This window comes from Cynocephalus volans, chromosome 4 (genome assembly GCF_027409185.1).
Source record: "Cynocephalus volans isolate mCynVol1 chromosome 4, mCynVol1.pri, whole genome shotgun sequence".
NCBI lineage: Eukaryota > Metazoa > Chordata > Mammalia > Dermoptera > Cynocephalidae > Cynocephalus > Cynocephalus volans.
In genome coordinates, this window is record NC_084463.1 from 89,620,804 (window position 1) to 89,638,094 (window position 17,291).

The 17,291-nt window shown below is 42.9% G+C and overlaps 1 protein-coding gene across 28 annotated transcripts in view; it reads left to right on the forward strand.

Moving 5' to 3' along the window:
• The first annotated feature begins 841 nt into the window (after positions 1 to 841).
• SYTL2 (synaptotagmin like 2) overlaps positions 842 to 17,291 on the forward strand; it is a 60,918-nt gene continuing 44,468 nt past the window's right edge. For 17 of the 28 annotated variants that reach the window (XM_063092414.1, XM_063092416.1, XM_063092422.1 and 14 more), the window contains exons 1-3: positions 842 to 942; positions 10,320 to 10,471; positions 12,732 to 12,867. In XM_063092414.1, the coding sequence (XP_062948484.1) occupies positions 842 to 942; positions 10,320 to 10,471; positions 12,732 to 12,867 (389 nt within the window). The remainder of the gene's footprint in view (positions 943 to 10,319; positions 10,472 to 12,731; positions 12,868 to 17,291) is intronic. The other 11 variants (XM_063092417.1, XM_063092421.1, XM_063092431.1 and 8 more) reach the window with 1 other exon arrangement.

Sequence of the window (17,291 nt, forward strand, 5' to 3'; positions counted from 1 at the left end):
CCTGTCATTTCAGAGCACAGATGTACTCCAGTAGAATGTTCCTACTTGTGAAGAGGTGTGCACTTCACATTTCTATTTCTGTTTTCTTATCCATAGTTACTTGACAACTGGAATCACATCCTTCTGGTCTTAGCATGACTTTTTAGCCTAAGCATTCCAGGAGTTTTCAGAAAAAGAACCTGTTCCTTTTTGCAACCATCCTTTTCTCAGGTGGCTTATTAAACATTGACAGGCATTTTTGCGTGCTCTCCATCTTGGCGGTCTGAAATTGGGTTGAGGCATGTTTCATGACCCATTTACCATTTGCTCAGGAAGCCTGCAGAACTGGTTTCCCCGATCTCAGAGACCATCTCACATGGTCATTTAAAAATCTTGTAATAATGGACAACGCTTATAAGAACTGTCTCTCACTGCCTGGTGTTTGCTGTCTCTTGATTCCTCAGGTAGGTGATGCTCTGGTGCTGCTGCTTCTCATTGAGTTGACAAGGGTGGAGAGAGAACGAACTGTATCTTAGACTGGGCCAAAGACAGCATGTGCTAGGAGTGCCACTGGAGGAGCAAGTGACCTGTCTGGCAAGGAATGCAGCATCGTTCTGAGAGCCTCTTCTCAACGTCATCCCACAGACCACGACTTCCTCATGGGAAAGGGCGCTTAGGATTTTGCTGTCGGCCACCCAAAACTTTTGCTTAGCCTGAACAAGACTTTTGCTGCAGAACGGAACGAGATATTATTTCATTTCATTTTGCATCTTCTAATCTTCCTGGCTGCACTCTTAGCTGTTTAACCCTGAGAATTTTAAGCCACAATTTGTTGCTATTACTTTTGTGTACACTTTTCAAAATGATTGACTTAAGCTTCCTGACCGATGAGGAACAAGAGGCCATCCTGAAGGTTCTGCAGCGGGATGCTGCCCTGAAGAGGGCCGAAGAGGAGAGAGTCAGGTAAGGGGCCAGAGAGGTGTGAGGGAAGGAAGGGGCGGTCTGTAAAAAGATAGGATCCTTTTTTTTTTTTTTTTTTCCAACCATAAGTGGTAGTTCTGACTTGGAGCCTTAACTTATGGGTTCCAATTTTAGGTTTACTTCCAGGACAGAACCTTTTTCTTCCTTGGTGTCTCTTAATCTATCCCACTGGACTCCTTCCAGAAATAAGGTCTTGATTAAAAACCAGTTAACTAAACTCTCTTAACTTATTAAACACCAAGTGAAAAATGAAATATATACGATCACATACATACATCTACATCTGCATATGTGGTGTGTGTATTTACTCCACTTTTAAAAAACTGAATCTACCTTGTTTTTAACTGAGTTTTGAAGCAAATTAGAATTTCTTAAAATTTCTAAAATAGATTGAGAAGTAGCTTACATTCCTGCATACTTTTAGAAATGTTGGAATTGGTTTTAATAGCAAAATTAAAAGTACTCTCTGAGCCAATTTTTCATTTGACTTGAGTCACATAAAGAGGAGTGGCAACTTTGACACACTATCCTTGTTGGGCGGAACCCAAATGTTCCATGTCAACATTCCTCCCACTTTCATTCACCTTTGTGGTAGAAAGAGCACTAGACCAGGATGCGGAAGAACTGGGCTTAGATCAGGCCTTGCCTTTTACTGACTGTGTAATCATGGGCTTTGAAGGCAGCAAAAGGCTTCCTGAATGTAAGTTAGTGGTATTCATTTTATGGTCCCCATCCCAGGAATTACCAAAATGGAGCATAAGCCATATTCTTACTTTCTACAACACAAAGACTATGAAGAATGGATTTATTTGCACCATTTCTCATATTCTGACCCTGGTTGAACATGGATGCTTTATAAAAGAACATGCTAAAATTCACTTCAAGCACTACAGAATGTCTGATTATGGCTGCTAATGATAGCTTGTATATAAACAATGCTTAACAAGTTGCAAAGGGCTTAACATGCCCATTATTTCTTCTGAGCCCACATACTGTTGTGCGGTTGGGGGTTGGGTGGGATATAATTATCCTATGTGATGTGTGAGGAAATTGACCTTGAGACAAGTCAGGTGACTTGCCCAAGATCACACAACTCATATGTGTCAGAGTGAGAATCAAATCCTGGTCTTCAGGTGCTCTTCACCAACTCCACCTCCTCTCCCTGAGAAAACAGTATGAGACAGGCCATCCTGGGACCTGGCAATGGAGAAAGAGTGGCTGTCATGGTGCAAAGTAGGACACTGAGCTGTGATAGTGACAGGTGGTGGCTGTAGGTGGTAGGGATCATGCTTTTCCCTACAAGTCACTTGCAGTGCTCCGTGCACCTGGACGGGGCACCGTTCTCCATTGTTGGCAAGTGGTGTGCCTTGAGCAGTGTCCCCAAGAGAAATGGAGGATTGACACTAATACAACCATCCGAGCTACTTGGTAGCATTAATCCTTTACCCATTCACAGTTTATAAAGCCCTTTCATGAACATTATCCTCTTATGTTTCTCACAGCAACCCTGAGATTTGGCAAGGCAGAGATTGTTCCACCCGTTTAGGAATAAGGGGAGGGGACAACATAGAGAAAATATAAATTGATTCTTTCAGCATGATGGGAAGTGGGAGTTCCTTTATCTTCTCAGAAGACCATATAGAGAGACTTGGGAAGAAAGCAGAGGAGCTGGTACTCCACTGAGCCAGCCCCTCTTCCTACCTCAGGACATGGGACTGAATGTTAGAGAGGTGGGGGTACCTTTGAGTCTCCCCCTGACAAGGTGTGACTTATGGTCTGCGGTTCTGCCTCTCTAGCCAGCCAGGTTACAACACCCTCCCTCCCTCTCCTCTATATTTTCTTGGCACCTGGGGTTCCAGGCTGCTGCGTCTTCGCTGTAGTTCTGTGATTCTGTCTGAGTATAGTGCAGTGTTTCTTGGTCACTTGTGTTGGTTGATGAAAATATCCTCACAAATGCAACGTTCTGCCTGGGACTGAGCCATGTGAGGGGTGTATGTGTGTTCCCTCTGGCCCCAGCCAGTCTACAGCTACAGAAAAAGCTCCAGCACTACAGAAAAAGTGCTGTGAGTCCCTTCATAGTAGTTTTGCAGACTTTCCTCTGCTGTTTCTGAGAGTGCCCCAGCAGCTGTAGTTGGTGCTGTGCCCGTTTTTTGCTTTTGTAAATATAAGGGTACTTTAAAAAGTTTGTGAAAAAATGAAATTAAAAGATAATACAAATCTTTCCTTGAAGATTTTGAAGACTGCATTTAAATGCTTTGAAGAAGTTTTGGGGTGGTGAAAAATCTGGTGTAAGTTAAGCCCTATCACCACTACTTCTCTGGGGGACTTTCTAATTAGGTATCAAGGACCTCATGTGGACTTGGCCTTGGGCAGTTCCAGGACCCAGGAGCAGGAGAGGAGTGACATTGTGCACCAAGGGAGGGCAGATGGGCACGGGGCCGTGGCCTGTGGATACTGAAAGAGGCAGAGTTGCTCTGACCCCCTCTTTGCTTTGGGACTGAAGGGACTTGTGGGGATGGTTTTGAGGCTGTTCTGCTGCTGGGCTGGTGGAACCGGAACTGGGTCTCTGGTCTCTGAAAATGCTACTCCATGGGCTTCTGCTTATCATCCCCTTCGCTATCCCTCAGCAGTTTGCTTCTTCCATTAGAGTTATAGCCTGACAGCTCTGGAAAGGAGATTTTTTGGTCCATTATCAGTCATTTTACAAATAAATAAGGTAAAGCCCAGAGAGAGGAAATGACTTTCTGAGGGTCACACAGCTAGTCAGTCCCAAAGCCATGATAAGGAAAGCTCTTGGTCCAGTACTGCTCTCTCTGCCCCAGGCTACTTGTTGCTACTCTTCTCTCAGAAAGGAACAGTAAGGGTTCTATCATGACACAGGGAAAGAGCACTTCCGCATGGACGTTGGAGTCAAGATTACCATGTATTTAAATTCCACCCCTACCACTAATCAACTGTGGTTCATTGGACAAATTACTTAACGTCTTTGAGCCTCAGAGACTGCGGATGACCATAATACTAAACTCAAAAGATTAAAGTCAGGATTAATTTAAATAATTCTTAATCTTCCTAGCATATAATAGGTGATGGATACATTTTAATTCCCTTATTTACCATTCCACCTACGCCTCTAAAAAAGGACAGAACACTGTTTAGTAGTCTGATTCCTTAGAAGGAAATTACATCTAAAACTCTCAATTATTTAATGCAGTGAAGTTTAATTGAGCACATATTAATTACAAGGAACTGCTCTAGGCAATGATGTGAAGGGAATTCTAGGGTGATTGAAAACATGGCCCTCAAGGACTTTATCATCTAATGACCTTTATCCATTTAATGTATTATCAATTTGAAGTTTAAAATCTCCATTTTGTTTCCCTAACATGATATTACTATGACCCGGTCCACTTTCTAGTTGGTATGTGGCTTATAGATACATTATATAATTATAATATTAGTTTAAGCAAAACATCATTTGAAAGGCAAACCTGCCATTGAAATTCAGACTGTTGTTTCAAGTGCCAGTTCTTTGTGGACTTTGGAGTATAACCCTCCAGTGGCCATGAGGACATGATGAGTGGGTTATAGCACTGTGGCCCACAAGGCCAGACATGGCTTCAGAATCCTTTTCAGTATGGCTGTAGATGAGATTTAGCATTCACATTGAAATCTGTTTGCCATTCCTAATGTATTCAGTGCTTTGAATTGTTTACATCCAAGCTTATTCAAGACACTTTGGAGATGGTTCAGTTTATGTGTTATCCCCATTCTGATTTTATGGATGGGAAAAGTGAGTGTCATAGAAGGGAAGTGTCCAGTTCCTAAATCACTCAACCTGTTAATGCTTGAACATGGACTTGAACTCAAGGAAATATCCACTGTGTGTCTCAGGGGTACAGTTGAGAGGATAACAATTGCAGGTCACTGTTGCCACCACAACTGTCTTTCATGCTGCCTCTCTGCCTGTAGCCACAAGTGCTGGGTCCGGTTAAACGGGATCTCTACTCAGCTTGCTTCCCTAACTCCCAGGTGGAGACCTTTCACAGACCAGCAGTGAAGCAGACATTGGGATGGATTTTTTTCTCTCTCTCCCACCCTTGCTCTCCGTCTCTCCCTCTCCCTCTTTCCTTTACCACCCCCACCACTTTAAGGAAATACCACCATGCATACACATATGTAATTTTAGTCTTTTATGGTTTGAAAATGACACAGTCTAGAGGTGGTGTTTCCTGTCTTTGCGTCATGCTGCCAGCAGGAAGTCACTGCACACATCAGCACCACCTCTGCCACCCCCACATACACACTGCCACATCTACGGTGATGGGTATTTTTTGCAGTAGATACCATCTCAACCGCCACCACATCTTATGACTCTCAGCTGCCTCCTTAAGACCTAGTTTCTTTTGAGTGAAGGCAGTTATCATTGAAGAACTGATTTCTAGGACCTCTGGTCATATTTTCTGCCAAAGCAAAGCGGAAAAGAACCAACATTTGTGAAGGGACTGCACTGTACATGGAGCTTCACAGATGTTATCCCATTTCATCCTCAGAAGAGTGTAGCTGAACTCACTTAGCAAATGAGCAAATAGGGTTGAAGAGAGTAAGTGCCCTGCAGGACTGGAGCCTTGCTGGTCCCACTCCAAAGCCTGTGCACTTCTCATACACTGGGCTGCCTCTCTCAGCAGGTTGTGGGGATCTACAATGTGTCCACAATACAAGAGACACATGTTTATTCTCACTTTCCACTGTAAAGAACATTTGCAGTTTATTTCATTTTTACATGTTGGTTTTCAGATATTCCATCAAACTTCGAGTCCCTTAGTAGATAGAGGGAAGGGTGACCACCATCTTAGACACCAAAACTATATTTGGCTCTTTGAGGCAGAGTGGGGTCATGGAAAGAGAGTTGGCTGAGAGTTTGGCTGGCTTCCGGTCCCAGCTCTATGTGACCTTGGGGAAGCCTCTTAACTTCTGTGGGCCTCAATCATTTCATCTAGAAAGTGAAGCCATTTCTAACTATCCAAGGCCCCTTCCATCTCTCATGTTCAAAGCAAACATCTAAGAGTACTTTCTAATCACACAGTCTAAACATCTTGCACAGAATATACTGGGGGATTAAAAAAGAGAAAGGCTGGAGGATCAACCTCTCTGGCCAGCCTGGTGATTCTTACTATCCACAGTTGACTAGGTAATACCAACCAGGTCCTGCCTGTGATCTGGGCCTTTGACTAATTGTGTTGAGTAGCTGGAAGCCGGGGTGTACATATGTGAGTGCAAGGGGAAAAAGCGGGAGGCTGAGGGAAAGTGTTAAAGCCAGCCTGAGGGCGTCTCTGCTTCCCGGGCTCTCCTCTGCAAGTGCTCACACTCTGTGTGCTGCCGAAAGGAGTTGACCCTGGCAATTAGTGCTGTAGGTTGAATTTTTTATGCATGATTCTGAGCATATGCCTGGGACATTTTAGTGAATTAATGAAGGAGTGAGTGAATAAATAACTAGACAGGTTTATATATGGCCTTAACATACAGAGGAGGCAATCTTTTGCGATTGACTAAATTCTTTGTACATCATGGTGAAATTGTAAGGATTAAATGATGCGATGCATGTTAAGTGCCAAGTGCATGGTTCAGTACAAAGCAGATGCGGTGTAAGTGTTAGCAAAAGGAATGGAGGAATGACCAGGATGTTCTGCCTGGGAGGCTGCCAGGATGGCATCTTCTCTGGGCTGAGTGCTCTTCTGCCTTCGCTCCTGTCCACCAGCCCACCGGTGCTTATGGAGCATGTTCTCTATATTCAGCTTTCTACTAAGCACATATATATGTGTAGAGAGGATGGTAAAGGGCAAAAAGTGTCAGTCCCAGGAAATTTACCCTTTTCCCATTTCAACTAGATGGCATAACAATTAGAGAATCAAATACTAATTTGGTGCAATTAGAGTTCAGGAAAAATGAGAGATCATGGGCTGGTAGAGGAGATTTTAATGGCACCACTAGATAGTGGGATTTTTAAAACTGCCACATCTTTACAAAACTTGGACTTTGATGTCATACACATGGATTCATCTACAGAATATTGTCGTGACTTAGGTAAAAAAAGAGAAACTGATCTTTTTTCCAAATCAGTTCTTGAGACCACATTTATTTAAAGGCTTATGTAAGCTTGTTTTATGAACATATGTGAAGAATGAAATAAGCAATATTTAAGCATGTGAGTATGACTTTTTATGCACAGATGTTAATATAACGCACAGAACATTATTGACCATAAATATGAGATTTTTTTGAGAAAGAAATCTGAATTTGTTTTATTGGGAGAGTCGTGGGGAGGGTTTCTGCCCTAGAGCAGTAAGAGACTTTGACAATTAAGTCATGTTAGGAAATAATGTAAGCAGTATTTATTAAATTTGAAAGAATTTACCATTCTTTTGCCGCTTTAAAACAGATGAGGGCTGGCTGGTTAGCTCACTTGGTTAGAGCATGGTGCTGGTAACACCAAGGTCAAGGGCTCAGATCCCCATGCCAGCTAGCCACCAAAAAAACAAACCAAAAAACCCCCCAAAAAACCCATAAAAAAATGAGCCAGAAACCCTTTCTTTACTATAATGGCTACCAGCCTTTTCAGGGATTGTGTGTTTCAGCGAGTCTGACATACATGGCCTGTTCTCATTGTGCATTGATTAGGGGCTTACGGACAGCCATTTAGGCAGAAGCAGATCAAGAGTTGTGCAAAGACCTCTGCAAAGTGCCTTTCAGTTGAACAACAAAAATAAATAGTAACATGAAGAGAAATTAGGAGTTACTATGCTACGAGGGTTTGTGGTCTCCTTCAACAGTAATGCTGACTGATACCATATTTTGTGACATTTTTTTCCTGTTCTGGTGAGAAATGTGAATGTCCTGCCTCATCAGGAGAAGGCACTGCCATTGTGATGGGGTGTGGTTCACTTAACCTCAGCAGTGACAGGATCGTCTTTATCTCGTGCCTGACTCAGATTGGGGTGGCTGCTGAGCATTTATTTGTTCATTGATTTATTCACTCAACAAACAGTTGTTGGGTATCAGCTCTGTGCTAGGTGCCGGCCTTACAAAGGTGATTAAGATGTAGTTCTCACCCTCAAGGAGTTTGCAGAATCCACAAATTAGTGGGTGAAACAGATGTGCAAACAGATCCTTGGAACATGGTGTGGTAAGTGCTGCAGTAGAGGTGCCGGAGAAGCATGGAAAAGGCAAACTAACGGTGCCCTCGTGAATCAGGAAAGGCTCCACCAGCGAGCTGACGCTTGAGCTGCATCTGAAGGATGAGGAGCAACGTGCTGGACAGAGAAAGGAGGGAAAGACATCTCAAGAGACTTCACATTTATTGCTTCTTACCAAGATCCAGGCTCTGTTAGGCACTGTTAGGTAAAAACCTCAGTTAGTCATTCCAGAAATCCTGCAGGGTAGGTCTCATTTTTTTCTATCTTTACAAACAAGGAGACTGAAGCTTAGAGGGGTTCGGTAATCTGCCCAAGGTCACATCTAGAAAAGGTTGGAGCTGGAATTTGGACCTAATGCTGGAGCCTCCAAAGCCCACAGCCTTTCTGCCACAGCTTCCTGCCTCTGTCTACAGAGGTCACAAAAGAGCAATTTGGAGAACAGTGAGAAGTCAAATATGCTGGTAAGTGGGGTATGAGAGTAAATGCTGGAAAATGAATCTGAAAAGGTAACCTGAAGCCAGGTGGTAAGGGCCTTGAATGATATTCCTTCACTCTGCAAGCACTGCATAAATACCCACTATTTTCCAGATACTAAGCAAAGATGTATTGAGTGTAGGCCCTGCCCCCAGGAGCTTACAGTCTGACCAGGGAGATGTGGAAGAACTCTCTTCTGAGTTTAAGCTTGATTATTTTGGGAGGAGAAAGAAAAGCTCCACCAGCAGCCTAGCAGGGACTGTGTGCTCTGCTGAAAGCCTTAAGCAATGAGAAACCACTGGAAACATTTAATAGGAACCATGATCTCTCTGGTGACTCAGAACCATGAAGTGATGATGCTGTCTCTATCAGGATTTGGAGATGGGCTGTTGTGACAATGTGTGCCCAGGGGTTTTGAGTGGACATGTTTGGGATAGGGGCACTTCTTCTTAGGTAATTGGTAGAGGAGAGGAGATTCCAGCAGAGTTTGGGTGGAAGCATACTTCCCAGGCACACTTGGAAGAAAGGAGACAGCCTTGCTAGATCTGGGGTAACTGCTGCCCCTGTTTTCCCCACTTCCAGGTATACCTGTGTGCAACCCTCACACAGCTCTGCTACCACCATGGCCCATTCACATTCTCTGGATAAAACACTTAGATTTGCTACTTTAGGAAGTGTGCATATTAGCTTGAATGACAATCATAAAACCCTCTTGAATTTATGTAGCATGTTATCTTCCAAGAGTTCAAAGTTTCCTTAGGGCTTTTATTCTACTTTATTTTAAATACATCTTTATGAGTAAGAAAAAAATAGAGTTTGGGATTCTCATTTTATTGAGATAGAGAGAGAGATGCAGAGGTTAGAAGACTTGTCAATTAGAACAATGTTTTTCCAACCAGTGTAAATTAGAGAAGTTTTAGGAGGGCAGTATTTGGTTTGTTCTTTAGGTTTTAACTTTTCAGTGAGCATAGATGATTGTGGAACGCTTAAAAGCAGTATCTGCACAAATGGAATTTGCCTGCACACCCGCCTCTTCAAATCTGGTCTTCCCTGATTCCAGCCTGCCTTTTTTGTGCTCCTTTTCCTAACACTAAGCAGCAGGGGCGTCATTCCCCTCTCCCCAACAGGCTTCCAGGGAAGTCTCTGATAAACTCATTACACTGAAGTAGAGAGGACTGATGAACTGATAACTACCTCACCAGTTACTCATCGAAGGTTTATGAGGTGCCAGGCATGTGCAGAGAGGGCTGTTTACATGCATTAGCTTATTTAATCCTCATAGCAACTCCATGAAGTGGGTTAGTGGGTTAGTATTATTAACTCCTTTTTACATAAGGAAACTGAGGCTTAGGGAAGCTTAGTATATCATCCCTCCCTAGAGTATTTGCATCTGAACAGAGGAAAGAGAAAACTGCAGCCAAAAAGTGAATCTGCTCTTGAGAAACTTCAGGCATCTTCTGGGGATCATGGATAGAACCTTTGAATTTTTAAAAAATGTTGGCCTTGGCTTTTCTGACTTTGTAGTCAAAGGGGAACACACATTTGTTAGTCATCTGGGAGGCTTGTGGGATCTTCTAAAATCTTGAGAGCTTCATTTTGGCAGTATGTTTACAAATTTTTTTTTATGCAGTGTCACAATGAACTCATTTATTTACTGTGAATTCTCAGCAAAGTAAAGCTCTTTTCCTTTTGTAGACATTTGCCTGAAAAAATTAAAGATGATCAGCAGCTGAAGAATATGAGTGGCCAATGGTTTTATGAAGCCAAGGCAAAAAGGCACAGAGACAAAATCCATGGTGCAGATATCATCAGAGCATCCATGCGAAAGAAGAGGCTCCATGTAGCAGGTGAGTTGATTTGGTTGTTATACTTACAGCCAGCATTTTGAAGGAGGAGTTGGGAGAAGGGAAGGGTATCAGAATCTTTACTCAAATCTGCTGAGGGAAATCATTTTGAGGTATGCTTTGCGTAATGTGTGGCCCTCAGGCTCAAAATCCTCTTGCCCTGGATTTGGATGGATAATGGGTTTAGACAGAAAGAGATCAGCCTCCCTGTTCAATGATCTTGACATCTTACACTTCTTTAATCAATGAAGTACATTATTTAAGGGACTATAAAAGCAATATTTTGAGGGCTTATTTAGAATTCTGTTGCATTTATTAAAGTCTTACTGCGTGCCTTCCCTCTAACTCTGGATTAATTTGTGTAGGCCCTTGTCTATGGCTAGGCTATACTCAATAAGGAAAAGAGCTGTCACCTTCTAAGCATCTAATAGATGATAGGCATCTACTCCTTATTATTTCTAATTGTAGAAGCAATCTTATAAGGTAGGTATTATTTTCACCATTCTATATATGGGGTATACAAAGCTCAGAGAAGTAACTTGCTCAAGATCGTATAGTTGGCAAATGGTGGAGCTGGGATTTCGAAGTCTTTCTGACTCAGCGCCACACTCCTTGAAGATAAGAGCTGCCTGCTTAGTATGTACAATGTATTGCTTGCTGCTCTCTAGCTTTTTAAAACCACTCAGACCTTCAGAAATTGTGACGGGTACTGGTTAGTACTGTCGACTCCATTTTGCAGTTGAAGAAACTAGACTTATGTGTAAAGGGACCTATGGAGGATTCCACCCTGGTATGTATTTGGAATTTGAGAGCCCCAGTACTGCTTCAACTTCTTAACACTAATATATGTATTCTTGGCACTAACTGGCTATGTGGTCTTAGGCAAGTTTCTTCAACTCTTTGATCCTCAATTTCCAAATCTGTAAGCTTAGAAAATAGTTCCCACCTCAGAAAAATGCATGCAAAGAGCTCAGCATTGGTGCCTGGCAAGTTAGTCATCACTTACTTGATGCATATTATCAGAGAAGTTCGGGTAAAGAAAGAGTCCTGGGTTTTCAGAGGCAAAATAGGCTATTTCCTAAAAAGGGAGCTCTGACATCTGAGCTGGTTATTGAGGACTATGTAGAATTTGGATGTGTAGAGTTTGGGGGTAGGTGGAAGAGGCAGTGGAGAGGGACATTCTAGACTAGAGTTGTTTGTTCCCCTTTGTATTCCAGAGCCAAGCATCATGTTGGGCATGTTGTAGATGTCCAGTCAATGCCTGGTAATGATGGTGCTTCTGTCCCGGTGAGGACTTCCTGCCCTGAGCATCCCCAGGCTATGTACATTCGGTCCTGACCCCAATTCAAGTCAGACGAACCTAGAGGTGTTCAGAATTTTGTTTTAGCGGTCTCTGGAGTTACCTCCTGTTTTGAATGAAACTCTTTGAGTTCCTTCATCAATTTAACTGGTAGCTAGTGTCCCCAGCAGCCACCAGAGGCCTGAACAAAAGAACACTAGCAGGGAATCCATCTGCATGGGTTAGGGATCAGATTGTGGGCACCACCAATTCAATGACACAACCACAATGTGAAAGTTTAAAAGTTTTTCAGTACTTACAGATACTGTGGGGGTACTTACACACCACACCTGGAGACTGAACACACATTTTGGGGAGCACAGGCAAGGAGAGAGAGAGAAGGGACCCATTATCCAAACAGGATAGTAAACAGGCACTAGTTCCAGAAGATCACACTGTGACTGAGGCATGGTCACTTTAAGTTCATGGGTGACTGTGTGAGTGGTCTCTTGAAAGGAAGTGGTGGGAGAGCAGGGAGCCCAGCCTGCTAGGTGGGAGACATGCCTCTAAGTTTTTATCTCTGGCCACCAGCTGGAGCCATTCTGATGGGATATAGTATTGGTAACTCAGTTGGTAGTATTGGTAGCTCAAGGGTGACTGAGCTCTCCTTCTGGTATGAGAAAGTTAAACTTGTATTTAAAAATGGATGCCGAGGCAACATAAAATTATAAGCACTCATTACACCTGCACATTTAAAGGTACACCCATGTTCTCAGGAGACTCTGCTTGGGGGGAGCTAAATGTCATGGAAATCAGCTGATTTCTCTCACAGATGTAATTCTGATCCTGAGTACTTAGACTCAGTGATTACCTTGGCACTTGGACGACCTCCAGTTTCAAGCCTTCAGTGATAAGAGAGATAAGAGAGTTGTAGGTCATGGAGGTGAGAGATAACCTTCCTGTCTTTATTGTTTCCTGTTTCAGCTGAGCAGAGCAAGGAAAGAGCAAATGGTGCAAAGGAAAGCTGGGTGAATAATGTCAACAAAGATGCTTTCCTTGCCCCAGAGCTAGCTGGTGTTACAGAAGAGCCAGAAGAAGATGCAGCACCTGCAAGCCCAAGGTAAGATTGAGCCTGTGGGGAGAACTTCAGTATGTAGATATTATGGCTTTGTGTGCTAAGTGGGCAAAGTGTCAGGCAAAATGCAGGACTGGTATTATGGGCATGGGGAAGGGGACAGTGTATAGGAGAATTCTGGATCCTGATGGGGACAAAGCCTGAGTGTTACTCTTCCCCAACTTCCAAATTTTTAACAAATCTGAATCTTAAATAAAATTAAGATGTTAAGTGGTAATTTCTCCCAGCAATAGCTGTTGTATTAGTCTATTTCTGTTGCTTATAACAAAATACATGGAACTGGGTAATTTATAAAGAAAACAAAATTTATTGCTTATAGTTTCAGAGGCTGGGAAATCCAAAGTCCAGGGAACACATCTGGTGAGGGTCTTCTTTGGGTGGCTTTAAGGCAATGCAGGGGTCTCACATGGCAGAAAATGACAGAGCAGAGAGAGAGATAGCTTCTCATGAGCTCTCATTTTAAAGCCCTCAGAACTACGCTCATGACCACCATTTTTAATCCATTCACTAGGCATGGTCCTCAGAATCTAATCACCTCTTCAGGGCCCCATCTTGCAATTACCATAATAGGATTTCCCATCCTCTTAACAGTCACAGTGAGGGTCAAGCTCCTAATATATAAAACTTTGGGACATAGTCCATATCATACTGCCTCTGGCCCCAAAGTTTATATCCTTCTTATAGGTAAATACATTCATTCCCCAGAGTCTTAACTTGTTTCAACTTAAAAGTCCAAAGTCTCAAAGTCCCATCTATAAAATCAAAACAAGTTATCTACTACCAAGATACAATGGTTGGACAGGCATAGGGTACATATTCCCATTCGAAAAGGGAGAAATAGGCCAAAAGAAAGGCGTAACAGGTCCCAAGCAGCAGAGCAGGCATTCATGGTGAATCATGTACCTTGACACCATATTTGACGTCCTCTGCATGCTGGTGTTGGGGTTGGGTCCCCAAGTCCTTAGGCAGCTCCATTCCTATGGTTTTCGTGGTCTTAGGCCATGCCTCAGCTCTTGAAGGCTGGCATTGCGTGCTCGTAGCTCCACAGGTCTGGGGTGTTCATGGTGGTCCCACTCTCACAGCTCCACTAGGCATGGCACTGATGGGGTTTCTCTGCTGCACCTCCAGCCCCACATTTCTGCTCAGCATTGCTCTGGCGAAGGCTCTGTGTGGTCAATCCACCCCTGCAGCAGATCTTTTCCTGGTCCGCCAGCCTTTTCCATACTTCCTTTGAATTTGGGATGGAAACTCCCATGCCTCCACAGCTCTGACATTCTGCGAGCCTGCAAACTTAACACCACGTGGATGCCACCAAAGCTTCTGGCTTGTATCTTTCAAAGCTGTGGGCCCAGCCACACCTGGGGCCAATTTAGTCACAGATGGAGCAGTCAAAGCACCTGGGGTGCTAGTGCTGGAAGCAGCTTCCCAAGGTGGCCCTGGGCAATGAGCTCACGGAGGTTGCCTCAGGCCTGTTCCCCAAGACCATTCCGTCTCCCTAGGCCTCTGGACCAGTAATGGAAGATGCAGCTTCCAAGATCTCTGAAATGCTTTCAAGGTCTTTTTTCCCTTCTGTTCATAATCCCTTTCTTCTGTACTAATCTTCTATTATACCATTGCATTTTTCTCCTGAAAATGCTGTCTGCTTCTGTACAACATGGCCAGGCTGCAAATTTTCTAAATCTTTACAGTCTGATTTCCTTCTAACTTATGGCTTTACATCATGCCTTTGTCCTCATAACTGACCATAGGCTGTTGCAAGTAGCCCTGTGGCTTCCTGAATGTTTTGCCGCTTAGAAATTTCTTCTGCCAAATACTCTGGTTCACAGTTCTAAGTTCCAACTTCCACAAAGTCCTAGAACATGGACACAATGCAGCCAAGTTCCTTGCCAGTTCATAGCAAGGGTGATCTTTGCAACAGTTTCCAAAAAGCTCCTTCTCATTTACATCTGAGATCTTCTCAGAATACCTTTACTGCCCATATTTCTATCAGCATTCTCATCACCATCATTTAACCAATTTCTAAGAAGTTCCAAATTATCCCTGGTTTTCTTGTCTTCTAAACTCCCACCGGCAGCTAGGCTTTTTCTAGCTTGCTCCTTCAAATTCTTCCAGCCTTTCCTTAACACCCATTTCCAAAGCCACTTCCATATTTTCAAGTATTTGTCATAAACAACACCCCACTTCTCTGGCTCCAATTTTCTGTATTAGTCCATTTCTGTTGCTTGTAACAAAATACATGGAACTAGATAATTTGTAAGAAGACAAAATTTATTGCTTACAGTTTTAGAGGCTGGGAAATCCAAAGTCCAGGGAACACATCTGATGATAGTTTTCTTTGGTGGTGGCTTTAAGGCAATGCAGGGGTCTCACATGGCAGAAAATGATAGAGCAGAGAGAGAGATAGCTTCTCATGTGCTCTCCTTTTAAAGCCCTCAGAACTATGCTCATGACCACCATTTTTAATTCATTCACTAGGCATGGTCCTCGGAATCTAATCACCTCTTCAGGGCCTCACCTTGCAATTACTGTAATAGGATTTCCCATCCTCTTAACAGTCACAGTGGGGATCAAGCTATTAATACATAAAACTTGGGGGACACAATCCATATCAGTTATTTTTTATTTGTACTAAGGATTTCTCGTTAGAGTAGAATAAAGAGGTATTCTAAAATGAATGTAGGGGAATAAGTCATTTAAGGAATCACATTGTAACAGCCTGGTGCAATGGAGGAAGCTCAAGAACAGGAACCAGACAGACATGAATTCAAATTCTGAATTTGCCATTTATTAGTCATTTGACTGCGGCAAGTTATTTAACCTCTCCGAGACTATTTTCTTAACTATAGATAAGAATGATAATGTATACCCAAAAGGCTATGGTAAGATTCATGGTAATGTGCACAGAATACCTGGCACATGGTAGATATTCAATAAATGCCTCTTAAAGATGCAGATTTTACTAAAAGCTTCAATCCTGTTTTTTTGGTGTTTTCCATACATGTTGCCATCTGGCTGATCAAAATGTGCATTTGTACATCTTTCCTAAGAAATAGCCAGTTGTGGGGCTATGTTGCCACAAAACTTTTGAGCCATGTTGATTAGCTTCTAGGTGTTGAAACATCTTCCTGTTGGTGTCAGACCCTTGAGGGTATATAGTTGTTACTGTTTGGTGGGAGGGGCAGTTGCATTTTATCTCTAGCTCCTCAGTGAAGAAAGTTCAATTCAGAGTCCCCAACTGGGATAAAATCGATGAATTTGCTGGTGGGACAGCCACTGCATTAGGGACTGAGGCTGAGGCACCTGGGGAGCTGGGGTATTTACAGTATAGTTTACAGGGCTGGCCAGTTAGCTCAGTTGGTTAGAGCACAGCCTTATAACACCAATGTCACAGATCCCAGTAGTGGCCAGCTGCAAACAAACAATATGTAGTTTACAGGTGAGGGGGAAGGTATATAATATAAGTACCAATAAGCATTTCAAAGTCAAATATGAATAAAGTTATGTCACATGGATAATGGAATACTGACTCTATTAGGGTACCCATTATTTATCCATTTCTCAGTTGGAGAGGGATGGTTTTATTTCTCATGAACGGTAGGCTGTAGTGTTTTCCCTCTGGGACTCTTTGTAATGTTCTGTTATATCTGTAGAGGCCATGTTGGCTAGAGGTTAAAACACCTCAGTTGAGAGCCACTAGTTGGTACTGTGACCTTGCAGTAGTATTGACTTAACTTCTTGGGCTTTTATTTCCTCAGCTATAAAATGGGAATAATAGCAGTTTGCTAGCAGGATTATTGAGAATTCAATTAGGTAGTGAATTAGAATTCTTAGCACAGTCCATAGCACATAGTAGGTGCTCAATAAATGGAAGGATAGGTTCTCAAATACACACAGGTATTTTAGGAAGCCCAGGAAAAGGTGTGAGGAACACCTAGCTCTTTCCCCTTGGTGACTCCCCATTTACCAGCTGCCTGTAATGGCCCTGGTGGGATGAAGACCTTCCTTCCATAAGGAAAGATGAGATCTAAAATATTAGAAACCCTGGGAGAAAGAAGACAGTTATTTAGATTCACCACTAAGGAGCTAAGAGTAGCTCTTAAGAGTTTGATGGGTTTGGGGAGCACCAGAGCACTGACTAGCTGAGAGAAGATTGAGCAAGTGCCACAGAAGGGGAAAGGAGAACATCTGGGGTGTCAGAGACAAACTTAGCTCATTGCACAATTTTGTGTGGGTCAAACTTCCCATCCTTCTTCCAGGAACTCATTCCCTCTCAAAGGACTTGAAGGATAGAGGTGCTACTACCCTTATGCCAACCGATTTTCGTCATGACCATGTGGGGCTATTGGGTATCCTCCTGCTGTTCCTCAATTTGAGGCTAATATGTAACTTCCATGATTTGCATCTTCATT